The following is a 15,118-nucleotide window of genomic DNA, read 5'->3' on the forward strand; positions in this document are numbered from 1 at the left end:
AAATATTATAAATAATACTCCACTGTATTTATCTAAAAGCTTTAGTTACTTTGCAGATTCAGATTATTAATAGAAAATATTATTTAACTAATAAATTCTGATATAATATTATAGATTAAGCCACCCAGCAGTATATAAAGTAATTAAAATTAGCTCCGCCGTTACCAGCTGCAACATTAAAGTGATAAAACATGAATGTATCAATAGTTAAAATCTAATAATATAATTAATATTATTCTGAAATGGGCCATTCTGCATAATGAGTTCTTTTACTTTTGGTACTTTAAGTATATTTTGATGCTAACACTTTAGTACTTTTACATAAATAAGATTTTGAATGCAGGACTTTTACTTGTAGCAGAGTATTCATATATTTAAAAGTACCTCTTCCACCACTATGGAGCATTTTGTACACCAAACAAGCATAAAAATTCAGTAACAAACATAAGATCTATACTGAAAACAATCCAACAATCACTCTTTGTCTTTTCAGCATCTACCATGGCTTCTTCAGACAGTGAGCTGATGCAGATAACTGCAGAGTTGAACCAGCTTTCACTCACGAAACAACAACTTCTGGAAAAAAAAAAATTCAAGTCCATATTTCAGGAGTTGAGGAGTCGTATTGAATTTGGACAAACAGGTGGCGTATGAAATAAATTCTATAGCTTTATCAAGTCTTTTGCATATTGTATATTTTGCACCTGCCGTCTCATGCTTATGAGTATATATGTTTCTGTTTTTTCTTTCAGAGGAGGAAGACTTAAGTCAGCCTGAGATCAACAGCATTGATGACAAACTGAAACAACTGGCAGAAAGGAAGGCAGAGCTCGAACAAAGCTACGAGAACATGCTCAATGCCAAAGATGAGAAGAATACAGAGAAAGTAGCAGCGAGTGAGTCCAAATTTACTGGCAGCAAATCATTGCTCATCATCATACGTTGGTTTTGTAACCACCTTTTTTCTTCACTGTTAGAGGACAGTTCCACCTCCTATCAGAAGAGTGAGCCTGCTGTTCCTGTCACCAAGATTTTATATGTTGAGGCTCCACCTGATTTCCCTGGTGAGTCGGTGTTGCACAAATGCTCATTTTAACTGTTCAATTTGAGGCTTTTGACTTCACAATGCAACACCTGCAGCCAGTCACACTTGTCACATCTAGTGAGAACACACTTCTGTCCTTTAACATTTTTAAGCTTCATCAGTACAAAATTTTTTTTGCACATATTATATGCAACAATGTCTTACTTCATGTACCTGCAACCTTGTTGTACTTGTGTCAGTAAATGTAACTGAAATGCAGTGGCGGAAGAAGAACTCAGATTTGAAAAGTAGCAATACTCTGTTACAAGTAAAAGTCCTGCATTCAATTTTTTACTTAAGTACAAGTACAGAAGTATTGGCTTTAAAATATACTTAAAGTACGAAAAGTAAAAAAAAAAAAAAAAAAAAATACTCATTATGCAGAATGGCCCATTTCAGAATAATATATAATATATTATTGGATCATAATTATTGATGCATTAATGTGTGCTTTAATATTGCAGCTGATAAAAGTGGAGCTAATTTCAATTACTTTATAAACTGCTGGGTAGCTTAACCTATAAGAATATATTGGAATTTATTTGTTGACTTCAGGAATGTCAATCGTCAAAAATATTTAATTGCGATGAATCGCATGATTGTCCATAGTTAATCGTGATTAATCGCAAATTAATCACACATTTTTTTATCTGTCCAAAATGTACCTTAAAGGGAGATTTGTCAAGTATTTAATACTCTTATCAACATAGGAGTGGACAAATATGCTGCTTTATGCAAATGTATGTAAATGAGAGACAGATAGTGTCCAGAAACCCTCACAGGTACTGCATTTAGCATAAAAGATATACTCAAATCATAACATAGCAAACTCAAGCCCAACAGGCAACAACAGCTGTCAGTGTGTCAGTGTGCTGACTTGACTATGACTTGCCCCAAACTGCATGTGATTATCATAAAGTGGGCATGTCTGTAAAGGGGAGACTCGTGGGTACCCATAGAACCCATTTTCATTCACATATCTTGAGGTCAAAGGTCAAGGGACCCCTTTGAAAATGGCCATGACAGTTTTTCCTCACCAAAATTTAGCGCAAGTTTGGAGCGTTATTTGGCCTCCTTCTCGACAAGCTAGACATGGCATGGTTCGTACCAATGGATTCCTTTTTCTAGTGTAATATGACACCACAACCTAAAAATCCCAAGTTGCGTTAATGCGGTTAGAGAAAATAGTAAATGTGAGATTTTTGTTGGTGAAACTAACATGAATTCTTCCTGTTCTTTACAGCCCCTGCAGTGATTCTGGACGTGGAAAACTTCCCAGTACTTCCATGCAGGACACAGTGTCCAGAGTGTCAGCAGTTCGTCGTGACAGAGACTTACACCGCTGTCAGCAGTGTGACCTGGCTGGTGTGTTGCATGACAGCTTTGGCGGGGTATGAAACCATTACCTCCACAGTGGTGAAATATTTGCATGAGAATATAATCACACCTTTGTCGGGCCTGTTTCTATTTATGCAGCTGGTGTTACAGACATTGTTTTATGTTCCCAGGTTTGTTGACATTGTATTTTGTTCCTGTTCCTTCTTTTGCAGCTGCGTGGTTGGTTGCTGCCTGGTTCCTTTCTGCTTCGATATGTTCAAATCGACCATACACAGATGTCCGAAGTGTCGAACGAAAATTACTACTGTTAAAAAGCTGTGAGAGAAACGCAGCTGACGAGAACTTGAAGCTCAGACTGAAAGAGCATCAGACACATCGACCTAATGGTGAAGTAGCAGCACGGCTCCCTTGCAGAGTTCATCTGTTTGCATTCACTACCGTCATATCACTGAATATCAGTGGATGAGGGATAATGTTTATCAGTTCAGCAAGCACTTTGGTTTTAATGGAGGAGCACATGTCAGAAGGAAAATGTGGCCTGTATGTAAATATATATTAGATTACATTTTTAGGATGTATCTGTATATTCAAATAGATTTTTCACTGAATTAGAAAACCTGATCAATATGACTGTAAGGATGCTGTAGTACTTCAAATCTGTGAAGTTATTGAAATCATGTAGACATTCGGTTATCTATTAAGGCTTACACGTGCGGTGAGCTGTTTGTTAAACAAAACAATAAAATTAAAGCCTTTCCTTGTATATTTTTTTAACGATTTTGACGATTATCATGGCCAAAAGAATTCACAATAAGGATATTATCACAACATCTATAGAAAATTTGAAAAAAACAACAACATAATATTAACTTGTGTGTTTTGTCTATTTTTTTGGCAAATTAATTACACTCAAAATGTGAGTGTAGGAAGGTGTAGAGTCTGTAACCATGACTGTACAAAAGTGTGATTTAAAAGGCACTGGATTATTTTTGCTTTTACAGGTACATACAGCTGAGTATCATCAGTGGAAACTAGTTCCATGACTGCGTATATTTTGACCAAGTGTTGAAATATAAAGAGAGAAAAGCAGAGATTATATTTCACATCAGAATAATGTAGATGTAGTATTACTATAGGAATCATAATGTACTCTTTCGGGAGGACTTTTACCACGCGAGAGGCAGGCACCAGATTGATTTTCCAGTCGGTCTGGGAGTATATGTGATCTATGGTGTCAAAGGCTGCACTTAGATCCAGTAATAGAAGCACCAGGGGAAATCTGAATCCATAGTAAGCAGAGGATCATTCGCCACTTAAATAAGTGGCAGTCCCTGAAAACACATTGACAAGGTCAAAACGATTACTGTTAAATATGTGAGTTGAAAGCTGCTGAGACACGACTCTTTCTGGTACTTTTGAAAAGAATGGTTAGAGATCGATCAATAATTATTCACTGGATCAAGGTGTGGTTTCTTCAGCAGAGGTTTAACCACAGCAGTCGGGAACAGTGCCAGTCGTAAGTGATAAGTTAACAATATTCAGCATTGTAGGTCCCAGAAATGGTTAAAAGGTTTAGCTGTAAGAGTTAAAGAGGCAGGTAGTTGGTTTAGAAGCAAACACCAGTTTAGACAACGTTTCAGGAGAGATGGTCTACAAACTATGCATCACAATGTTTCTTGGTGTTGAGTTATAAAGACAAAATAATATTTCTCATTCCAGCGCATAATCCCCTTTAAAGGGTGACATCTGGATTGTCAAATGAGGCATTAATGTGCTGACAGGAAGATAATAAAAATGACTTTTTAGTCCTTTTCACAACAAATCCCTCAACATTCAGATGAGTGTGCCAGCAACGCTCCAGATAACCTGCAGAGGCAGACAGTGAATCCATAAAAATTCAGTGTGGTGACCTTTATGCACAAACACAACCACCCCACCGCCCAGAAACTATCCTGCTGCGGTGCATCATGTTGTGTATAGTGGTTTCTTTGACACTACATTTTGTTTTCTTCATACCAGGTGTTATCTTTTGCAATTTGCTAAAACAAAGAAAACCAGTCAGACCTCAGCCTTTGCTTGCTCAAGCTGATCTAGATTTGGATGTGGCCAGCAGATGTCACTATAATACAAATCAACTGTAATGCATTCATGTTATTTCAGTGTAAAGTGAGTGAAGAACACACATGAGCAGCAGTTCATACTGATGGATATTGTTATTTTTTTCTGTAGGACGTGTCTGTATGTAATGCTAAGTACAGAGATTGTGGTCTGGTATGCCCTGCCATGCTTAAACTTCTTAAATAAACAACAAAAACCAAGCTGACCATAATAATTCAATAATTTTTAACCCTTTAAGAGTCAATTAATGATGTTCCAAGAACAATTTTATCTCCAGACGGAGCACAGCAGATGACTCTTGTGATTAGTTGCCCTTACCTGTATTCTACTTTTTAAGCTACTATTGTTTTTACAAAAGCATGTGCAGTAAGTATGGAGGACGGAACCTGCCAAAATAAAATAAAGGAATACATAAATAAAAGACTCAATAAGTAAATGAGTCATTAAATGTAGCAAAAATAATATTTAAAATAAATGTAGCCATTAATTAATTGATAAAATGTGACATAAATTGATATTTCTGTTTTAATTTGTTTCTTTATTTATAGTTGTGTTGATTCCCTTATTTATTTACTTTTCTGTTTAATTTACCATTTTATTTATTTATTATTAATTTTTAAATGTATTTATTTATTTCTGCATTTATTTTTTATTTATTTACATTTATTTTTAAATCTTTCTTTATGCATTTATTTTCACTTTTCTTTATGTATTTCATGTTATTATAGAAATTTATTTTTTATTTTATTTATAAATAAAAAATGAATGCAAAAATAAATAATAAATAAATAAATACATTTAAAATGAATAAAAATAGATACATAAATAAATAAAAGGGAAAATTAAACAGAAGAGTAAATAAATAAGGGAAGAATTACATAGATAAATACATAAAGAAGCAAATTAAAACAGAAATATCAATTAATTAATGGCTACATTTATTTTTAATATTATTTCTGCTACATTTAATGGCATATTATTTATTTATTTATTGAGTCATTTATTCATTTATTTTTTATTTTGGCAGGTTCCGTCCTCCATACAGTATGTTTTACACAGATGCACACTGGAGATGCAAGAGTGAAGATTTAGCTGATCTGCTGGATTTGTTTGAGAGATGAGTATCTCTATGAGTGTGAGTATGCATTTCATTTTCTATGAGTATGTATTTTGTAGTAAATACTTGGTTGGTCAGGCTTGTTTGACACTTTGGTAACTCAGTGGTCTCATATCATATTATCATATTCGCACTCTCAGTTCAGTTAAGCGTCCGATTTATGCTTCACAATTTACATATACACGGGGAACATCTAGTTGTGTGTTTACAATCTGTTTTGATAGTGATCATTCCGAGACAGGGTGGAGTGAATTACATAACAGCCCTCAGCTACATGCAGTGTTTGTCCATTTAATTCTGTAACCAGCATTAGAACATTTTCCTACTCTTTCTGCTCCAATATAACACTGTACATTCATTGTGATCAGAGGACAAAGAGAGAGCAACAACATGAGAACAGATTGATAACAAATCTGTGGCACAATTTAAGATTGAAATGTTAAAAGCTACTTGCACTGTCAGCTCAATCTGCCAGTACCGGTCCTACTTTCAGTCTCCCCGTACAATCAGAGGTTTACACCTCAAAGGAAGCAATGCGAGAACTTCTAAACTGATGCAGCACAATTAGATTATTATTGAGCTGATTTACACGGCCAGGAAGCAAAACAGAGCTGCCCCAAACTCCAAAAAGCCCTTATTTTTCCACATAGGAAACAAAAAACATCCTCCCTTGCATAAAAAAAGTAAGTTATCTGAAACTGTCTGTTAGGTGTACAAATTCTCCTTTAGTCCCAGTTCAAGTGCAGTTCATGTGAGTCCAGGAAGTCAGAGGAGAAGACGCCCACCGGCGCTGACATGTCCAAAGGGTTGACCCCCTCTGCTGGCACAGACAGGGTAAGGTCCAGCCAATCCATATTGTCCATGTTGGTGCTGTGCAAGTTCAAAGCAGAGGGCGATGTGTTTTCATTAAAGTCCACCTCCATGGTAACCACAGGTGAGTGCAGCTCCTCCATTAGCTTCAGTGCTTGTGGCTCGGTGCCCAGCGAGACATCCAGGAGGGTTTCCAGCTGGGCGTCAGAGGTTAGGGCTGCCAAGCTGGCCGAGGGGTCGAGCTGTGCCGCGGGCGGCTGGGCCACGTGGACCACGGGTGGAGGGCGGGATAAAACCGTGTTGATGGGAAGGGTGGTTACGCTGGCTGTCACAGGGTGAGGCTTGTCCTGGCTGGGAGGATCCTGTCTGATGAAGGGTGAGATCTCTGAAAAACAAGTTCAGTGTGAGAATCCAATAAATCAGTACTTCATGTCTTATTTTACCAGTGCCCCCTCCCAAAAGAAAAGTTGCAGTATTTCTCACCACCGCTCTCGATTAACACATCAAACAAGTCATCCATCTGCTGGCTCGCTGCAGTGGGACCCTGCAGAGAAATAAAAAGATCAGTAAATGCTTGAGTGGCTAAATTAACAATTTAAAAAGACATGCTGCACTAAACAGTGTAATTATTTGTCACCTGAACAGCTGTCAGCATGCTGCGTGTCTGTTTTACTGCATCCTCGTAGCGGGGCGGGTCTTTACACTTTGACACATGGTTTGTGAATTTTGGCAAGATCATCGTTGGCTGGCTGGTACCGGGAGACTGTTAAACAGGAAAAGACAACAATCCCTTACACCGAATGAAACAAAAACAGGATACATCTGATATAAACCATCATTCAAATGCAGTTGGCACTGCATGAATAAGTAAATGAACTGGCACTTTAGAGAAAAAGAAAAAAAACAGAGAAAGTAGGAGACTAAAGGATCATCCTCTACCTTATTTGTAGGATCTTTAGGACCAGCTTGGCTAGAGGAGACTCCCACAGGACATCCACTCGCTGGGAATGTGTTGAGTAAGCTTTGTGCTGTACTACCAATCCTCCAAGTCTGCAGAGAAATTCAGACATGTCAGCATGGAGGCATACTTTAATGAATGCATTAATGTCATCACAAAGAAGTAGTGCATCACAACACCTATTATCTTTGTGGAACCTAAATGAAGACTGCCCTCCACTCCCTGCTTTTTAATCGATGTTACTACTACTGAGCGGTTTTTACAGCACTATGCAGCGTAGCTCATGAGTGCTCTCCTCAGTTAGCATCGAGTTGTGGTTTCTGTTGCTAATTCTGGCTGCTTGTTTGGCTCAGAGCAGAGGGACGACAGAGGGCAGTAAGGGCACGACTGTCAGCCTTCACTCAGCGCCTGCTCCAGTAACCCAACTTTCCACAAGCCTTCTTTTGATGTGAATAGGGAAGGATTTCACCACCCAGCTGGGGCCTGTTATTACTGTGGCAACAAGCAAGATGCATCACCCATGACAGAGAGTCAACAAAAAAACAAAAACCCTGTGATGTGTGGTTAGATAAACACTGCACCAGATGTATGATGTGCAACCTAACCTGAATTTACTGCATAGAAAACACAATTTATGATTCCAGGTGCACACACACACACACACACACACACACACACGGATGATCACGTGCAACTCAACATTTTTAAAGAGAACTAACAGAAAGTCACAGCTAGTGCTGACTAATAAAGAAACGGACCGAGGCAGCCTGTGCAATCATTAGTGTGTTTTCTTACCTTTGCCAGTGGCTGAGTCTGAGTGCTGCATTGCTGTTGTAATGTTGCTGAGGCCTCTATTTTCTGTGGCACCTGTCCAGAGGTCTGGATGAGGCCTGGGGCTGTGCCGCTAACAGTAGTGTGTAATTTAATGCTGCTGGCAGGCAGCTGGAGAGCGACTGCCGAGGCAGGACGGGATGCAGGCGGGAGGATCTGAGCTCCGGCCTGGACTGGCTGCAAGCTTTCAGGCTGCGTAATAGTCTGGTGGCTGATGATTAACTGATTTTGAGGAGCCACCTCCTCTTGTTTGACCAACACTGGCAGACCAGGAGAACCACAAGACGCTGAGCAGTTTGTCCTGTTTTCCTCTTTGACCTGGATGAGAGTGAGAGGGCTGAGCTGAGGTGGAGAATCTCCGTGCTGACTCCTCTTCTCCACCTCCAGCTGCATCTTCAGCTCCTCCACCAGCCTCTGCTCCTGCTCCAGCTTCCTCATCAGCTCCTTAATCTGACGCTCCTTCTCGTGGAGACGTTTGTCCTTCTCAGAGTCCCTCTCATAGGACCGAGTCTCTGTGGGACACTCCTCCTGTGGAGCAGTGTGAGTTGGAGACAGAGCATCTGAAAGCTTGGCCGGGCTGTCTGCCACACTACTGTCCTCTATGCCCAGACTGGACACCTTGGAGGCTATAGGGGACACAGGTGGGGTTAGCTTTTTGTTTTCAGACTGTGCGGCTGCTGTGATGGCTGGTGTCTCAATGGCAGTCTGGATGTTAGAGTTCTCCTGATACAACTTGAGCCTCTCTATCAGATCTGTCTTAGTCCCAGAAACAGGCAAAGATCTGAGTTTTAGTTCCATTTTCAGCTCAGCGACCTGTAAAGATAACAGATTATTATGAAATGACTCTCAAAATGTAGCTTGTTCTCCTCTGCAGCATGCATGAGGTGCATATAGTCAGACTGTGTGCAGGGCAGGCAGCAACGTGTCACCTTCATCTCATCCAGATTAGCTGGTAAATGATCCGGCTTGCGGTTCGTCTGAGTGTGCCGGGGCTGCGCAGGGGTAGACACAGCGTTTCCACTCAGAACACTGGAACAGCTGGTTTGTACCTCACTTGTTGGTCTGTTGTAATAAGACGTACAGACAGGAAGAAAAAAGGGAGTAAAGATTATAAATGGAATCTAAACGGTTATCCATTTTTCACAATCAACAGCTTCTGTGTAGGACGCTGTAGGCAGGAAATGTAAAGTATTTGAGACAAACAGCAGCTGTGGCTTAACAGTTATTACTTTCTGTAAAACCAGGTGTAAACTTTTGATTTAGTTTGTTGAAAACCAATATTCAAATAACATTTGTACTTTAGAGTTGTTACGGTAGATTAAAGGCACAGTGTGTAGGATTTGGCGGCATCTAGTGGTGTGGCTGCAGATTGCAACCAACTGAGTACCTGTCCGCTCACTCCTCCCTTTCCAAGACTGTGGTAACGTGATCCGCAGAGTGCAAAACCGTGGTAACGCTATTCGCCTCTCTCAGAGGCTACTACTTTAGGAGCAACGGACGTCAGTACCACGGTTTTGCACTCACATTACTTTTGGCTCACATTACTGCAGTTTCACAAACGTGTTGGAGAACTACGGTGGTCTCCAGGTAAGGTAAAAACAAGGAAAGTCTCTCTTTAGAGCCAGTGCTTGGTTTGTTCATTCTGGGCTACTGTAGAAACATGGCGGAGTAACAACCGCAGACTCTGTGAAGAGGATCTGCTCTCTATGTAGATATGAAGGGCTCATTCTAAGCTAACGAAAACACAACAATTCTTAGTTTCAGGTGATTATACACCAATGAAAACATAGTTATGAATATTATATTCCATTACTGCTATTAGATCCCCCGAAATGTTACACGCTGGAACCTTAAGTTATCAGCCTATACAGATAAAGGTAAACTTTGTGGTCTCTGTCTGTGTAGAAGGAGTGTACGTGTTGCTAAATGGAGTCATACTTGAGTATTGCCGGCAGGACGGCCTGGTAGCTGTACTGCAGTTGTTGCTGGTTTAAGATCTGAAGCTGCAGGAACTGTTGCTGCTGCTGCAGGAGACGGCCATAGGCTGAGTCCATCAGCATCTCATTGAGCTCCTGCTTCTGGTCCGGGGGGATGTACTGATGGTACTTTAACTTTTTCACTCGCGGTTTGGGCTCTTTGCTCTTTTTGCTGCGGCTTTTATCGCTGGATAGCTTGGGCAGGCTTTGCTGCAGAACAGAACACAGAAAAGGGGCATGTAAAAGCTGAGAGGACCATCTGGAGGATATTTGATCCCTGTGACTGATCTCAGTCCAGTTTATCAGAGAACACAGTTAGCATTGCCAGTACCAACACTACAAGACTTGGAAGAGATGGTGGATTTTTATAGCTTGAAGCATTAAGGTAGAACATTGTTCTGACACTGCAGGATGAGGAAGCGGGTAGTGGAAATGTGACCTTTATTGTTTTACCACCTGCAGTTACAGGATACACATGAAAACGGCCTGGCATAAGAGCAGCAGGTTCTAGCTATGAAACCAGAAACTCAAGCTGGGTTAAGCGAGCACACACCCTCCAATTTGTAAAACTCATTCTCCTATTGTATTCCAAGGAAGGGAGAGTTCATTTTATGCTCAGAGAGGATAACTGGATTATGATAAATGCACAAGTTATTGCTTCTCTTCCGTCCTTTGATTGCTGGCTTATATTTTACACAGCCTGGATGAGGAAGGCCAGCCTGTCATTTGACCCTAATGGAAGACAAACTGTAGCTGGCACAGATTTCAGGCCGAGGATTTGTGAAACGACTTTAAACCCTGTTGTTCTTTGAACTGCGTTTAACTTGGCTGAATGCTGACCCTAAAATTGATATGACTATCAGAATGACAAAACACAGACTCTGTGTCTTCTGAAATTGCATCACATTTCCAAAAGAAACAAAAAACAAAACAAAAACACTGTCTATAAATCAGAGAGACAGAGAGCGCAGTACCACAGGTCAATTTTATGTCAGCTGGTTGTAAATATTCAAAGTGAATAAATTGCTTTAATTAACTCTTCCTTAAAAAAAAAAAAAAAAATCACTACTCCTTACAGTATGTTCAAGAAATGACTTTTGGTCAAAGTTTGAGCTGTGAAAAAAGCTCACCTTCACAAGAAGAGGCCCCGGTGTGATACTGGGGACAACAGTGGTGATTGGCTGAGGTGTAGATGCTTGTGGGTTGCTTTGTTGCTCACTGGTGGAGACAAGGTTGACTACCTCTGATGTGGACTGCGAGTTAAGAGGTGGGGAGTGCTGGGAAAAGCAGAGAGAAACCACATGATCCGTTCTGTAAGAACAGTGAAGCCGCTATGCCTGTTAATCATCATCCCACGCAAGAAAAGAAAAGCATCTCAACTGGAATTATAAAACCAAAAACACTCTAAAGAATGAGTTTCTACAAATGATAAATACATTATACACAGTTAGTACAATGTGTGCATACAGTAAATTTTTAATTAAGTCTCAAATCTTTCTCATAAGTGAAAAATTCTACCAGCGTCCAACCATCCTTTAAACACAAGTTTCTTGACATTATTTAAAGAATTATATACTTTTTAATCCCCTGCTAGATAAGATAACTTGTCAAGAAGGCCAGTTTGTCCGCTGACATTGACAGTTCATGTTTTATAAATTGTAATGGTTCCAGGTATTGGTGTACCTGTATGGGAGAGTTTAAATTAGAGGAAGCAGAAGTAGCCTCAGTCCCTCCAGACTCCCTTGGAGAGGCGGAGGTGGAGCTGGGAGATTTTTGGCTGGCAGGCTGTTTTGGTGATAAAGCATCACTGCTGTCCTCATCAAAGCTGTAAATGTCTGGTGGCTTGGAGCACTTCGCCTCGCCATCTGTTGGGACAGCATCAACACATAAGTACAGCTTATTATTTACTGCAAACACTATATACATACTATATACCGTCTATGATTACAAAAAGAAAACTTGAGTTATCAGTGACTACAGAGTAAAGAAGACATCACTTGATGGCCACACATGACCACAGTAGTTTACAGCCAATGTCCAACACATTCTGATACCAACTCGTCACATACGGACGCTTCGTTAGGACCGCCTGGCGTCAATTTCTAACGCACTGGGTAGCCCAGCGCGTCAAACTATGACGCTCCACTACGGTCACCATAAACACGTGGTTAACATTGTGAACTCAAACAAAAACACTTGCTTAGGTTTAGGCAATAAAACCACTTAGGTTTGGGAAAAACTTCATGGGTTTGTGAAGTGAAAATGAAACTTAACGTTGTGAACACAAAGACAAACAACACGTTGTTGGTTTCACACGGGACACAAACAGCGGCCCCCTGGATGAAGTCCTGTGTTTGTTGGAATGGGAGAGATGGAGACAGACAGAAGAACATGTCAGCCTGCTGAGATGCGCAACGAAGCTTCGAATACCTTCGAATATTTCTCACCGAAGCTTTGAAGCTCAGAGAATGGTATTCGGGACAGCCCTGGTTTACATGGTAGTTACTTGAAAGCCTGGTGTGTCTCATACAGATGCTAAAGGGCGCCTTGTGCGTTGGTATCACACGCAGAGGGCCGCGACAAAAGCGTTTGTATTTGACACCCTGGGAATGAGCGCAGGCTGGAATGTCATTGGTTTTGCAGTTATTTGATCATAAACCAAAGTATTGGACACATTTATATTTTCACCTGATGGTGGCGCTAGATGAAAAGTCAAGGTATCACCAAAGTCAGTATGCTTCATCCACCGGGCTCCATGAATGTGTATACAAATGTAATCATAATCCATCAAACAGTTGTTGAGATATTTCAGATAACACAGGTGTAATAACATCAATAATGGCTAAAACATGTGCTGCACTGCTGGCTTGAGTTAACTCTCTGGCTGTCACTGTAAGTGGTGAACTATTGGTGGTGAACATAGGATATAATAGCATCGATGAGTTATCTACCGTCAATGTCGTCTTCGACACCAGAGTCAACAGGCAGGATGTTCTTCTCCACCAGCTCCATGGGTCCAGGCCGCTGGGAGATCTTCTCATTGAGATCATCAGCCAGTCTGGCCCTCTTCAGCTTCATCTGTGTGGCCTGCAGGGAGGGTTCAGCCTGCGTCTCTGATAAACACACAGAGGATCATCAGCTGTGATACGACCAGCAGCAGTCTTCACTGCTTCATCAGGGTGACTCACTGCAGACTCAGCCAGACCTCAAAGACATTCATCTGGTTCCAACTTTGTAAAACAAATTTAAACAGGCAATAAGAGCGATTGGATGTATAAGCACCTTATACATCTCTGTTATCTCAACGCCATTACTCAGTAGGAACACACAGGAAGAAGATTACCTTGTAGGATGTGCATACGGACCAGCTCAGAGCGCTCAGGTCTGCTGCAGAGTTTGTGCTTCAAGAAGCTCCCAGTCTGTTAAAAAAACAATTAATAATAATCTAATCTATATTTAGCATTTAGATCAATAAAATCACAAGCTGCAGTGTGATGATTTTAGACTCACCCTGGCTCTCTCCAGGCTGCGAATCTGCTCATGAAAGGCAGCAGGCGTTTTCAAAGCTGTGAAAAGGTAAATTAACAAAATCCATAATTTTTCTCAGTCAATAAACTGTATTTCCACACAGAAGAAAACTGTTCCTTCCATTTTTAAATAATAGATTATTGATTTAACATCTCCTTCTTACTATTTCCAAAGGCCATTTCCTTTTGATTGTTTTTGCAGTTATGACAAAGTACCTTTAATTAAATAAAGAAACCACTTATTGATAAGAATGATCTCCGAAACAACGGAAAGGATGACGTAACACATTAGTGGAATAATTTGAAATGAAAAGAAAAATGTTTCATTTCTCTGTAGGCTCCTTTCCATAATGTTGTCAGACACTTAGAATAAAAATCTGAGTCTGTTTGTGGCAAAAACAAGCACTTTAAGTGATGTAACGTTACATTAACGCTGCTCAATTGCCCTCGCAGCTCATTTTGCGGCTGTTGGTTACAGCGTTCTCCCTCAATACTGGACCAGTTTAAAAAACTGCTCTCTCCATTAGTCACATCGACACAAAAACATGGGGAAAATAGAGTCCAGGTTGAAAAATACCAAAGTTACCCTTTAATCATGGTGTCCTTAAAATCATATACATCCAGTAGCAAATATTTACACAACATAAAAGTTTGACTAATAATGCACTTAGTGAACTGAGGAACGGTATAAATTGGCCTGTCTTCTCTGCATCATTTATTTTAGAATATACACAAATCAATATAAACTGCATGAGCAAATAATGAGTTTCATTTCAACATTTCTATCGTGCTGTAAGCAGTTCACCTGGATATGACAACAACCACTTTCCTCACGGATTTGAGTACACTGTAATCCATCTTTCATATCATTATTTTTTAGTGTGATATGAATAAGCTCCTGGGAGTTAAACAGGAAGAACCAGCTTTACTGACTCAAGCAGAGATATTGTGACAGAGTTAATCTTTGATCTGGCAGAATAAACTCGTCCTGCTTTAAGCGAGGTCTGGCTCACCGAGTAGTCACCTCTGCTATGATGAGCGCTGTTTGGTTTAAGGACACACTGGCCGGGGGGGGCGCTCTGAGGAGTGTGTCAGAGGACCAAAGCAAAACATTCCTGCTCGTCACCTAAACCTCACTGCATACCTAACATAAGCCTGTAAGTGTGGGAGCACCAGAGTGCTTTAGTGGAGAATGGCCGGGGAGGTTTGTGTGGAGGCCACGCTTGGCCAGGCCACTGACCTCCACCGAAGGCTCAGTCGCTGACTCATGTGGCTGTGTGGAGCCAGAGAGGAGCTGAAAGCCTGACTGCAGGAGGCCAACAGGACAAACAGCTTTGTCTTTCTCTCTTTCTACCTTTC

The 15,118-nt window shown here is 40.5% G+C and overlaps 2 protein-coding genes across 8 annotated transcripts in view; one reads left to right on the plus strand and one right to left on the minus strand.

Moving 5' to 3' along the window:
* Window positions 1-501: 501 nt before the first annotated feature.
* Window positions 502-3,057, plus strand: LOC141781597 (uncharacterized). Its single transcript, XM_074657440.1, has 5 exons — window positions 502-643; window positions 753-896; window positions 978-1,064; window positions 2,328-2,475; window positions 2,635-3,057. The coding sequence occupies exons 1-5, from the start codon at window positions 502-504 to the stop codon at window positions 2,741-2,743; spliced, it is 630 nt and encodes a 209-aa protein (XP_074513541.1). The 3' UTR covers window positions 2,744-3,057.
* A 2,740-nt stretch (window positions 3,058-5,797) lies between these two features.
* The window catches only part of mrtfbb (myocardin related transcription factor Bb), a 100,202-nt gene continuing 90,881 nt past the window's right edge, over window positions 5,798-15,118 (minus strand). For all 7 annotated transcript variants that reach the window (XM_074657424.1, XM_074657423.1, XM_074657425.1 and 4 more), the window contains 12 exons: window positions 13,743-13,798; window positions 13,576-13,651; window positions 13,184-13,345; window positions 11,916-12,097; window positions 11,363-11,509; window positions 10,195-10,442; window positions 9,186-9,318; window positions 8,221-9,069; window positions 7,407-7,517; window positions 7,105-7,230; window positions 6,951-7,011; window positions 5,798-6,852 (listed from right to left, as the gene is read on the minus strand). In XM_074657424.1, the coding sequence (XP_074513525.1) occupies window positions 6,383-6,852; window positions 6,951-7,011; window positions 7,105-7,230; window positions 7,407-7,517; window positions 8,221-9,069; window positions 9,186-9,318; window positions 10,195-10,442; window positions 11,363-11,509; window positions 11,916-12,097; window positions 13,184-13,345; window positions 13,576-13,651; window positions 13,743-13,798 (2,621 nt within the window). In that variant the 3' untranslated portion in view covers window positions 5,798-6,382. The remainder of the gene's footprint in view (window positions 6,853-6,950; window positions 7,012-7,104; window positions 7,231-7,406; window positions 7,518-8,220; window positions 9,070-9,185; window positions 9,319-10,194; window positions 10,443-11,362; window positions 11,510-11,915; window positions 12,098-13,183; window positions 13,346-13,575; window positions 13,652-13,742; window positions 13,799-15,118) is intronic.

Source organism: Sebastes fasciatus, chromosome 13 (genome assembly GCF_043250625.1).
Source record: "Sebastes fasciatus isolate fSebFas1 chromosome 13, fSebFas1.pri, whole genome shotgun sequence".
NCBI classification, from domain to species: domain Eukaryota; kingdom Metazoa; phylum Chordata; class Actinopteri; order Perciformes; family Sebastidae; genus Sebastes; species Sebastes fasciatus.

What these genes read in the sequence shown, in the direction of transcription:
- LOC141781597 (XM_074657440.1), top strand. Translation starts at nt 502, where the DNA reads ATGGCTTCTTCAGACAGTGAGCTGATGCAGATAACTGCAGAGTTGAAC. An exon ending in TACAGAGAAAGTAGCAGCGA is followed by an intron (nt 897 to 977) that starts GTGAGTCCAAAT and finishes CTTCACTGTTAG; the next exon opens with AGGACAGTTCCACCTCCTAT. An exon ending in GGCTCCACCTGATTTCCCTG is followed by an intron (nt 1,065 to 2,327) that starts GTGAGTCGGTGT and finishes TGTTCTTTACAG; the next exon opens with CCCCTGCAGTGATTCTGGAC.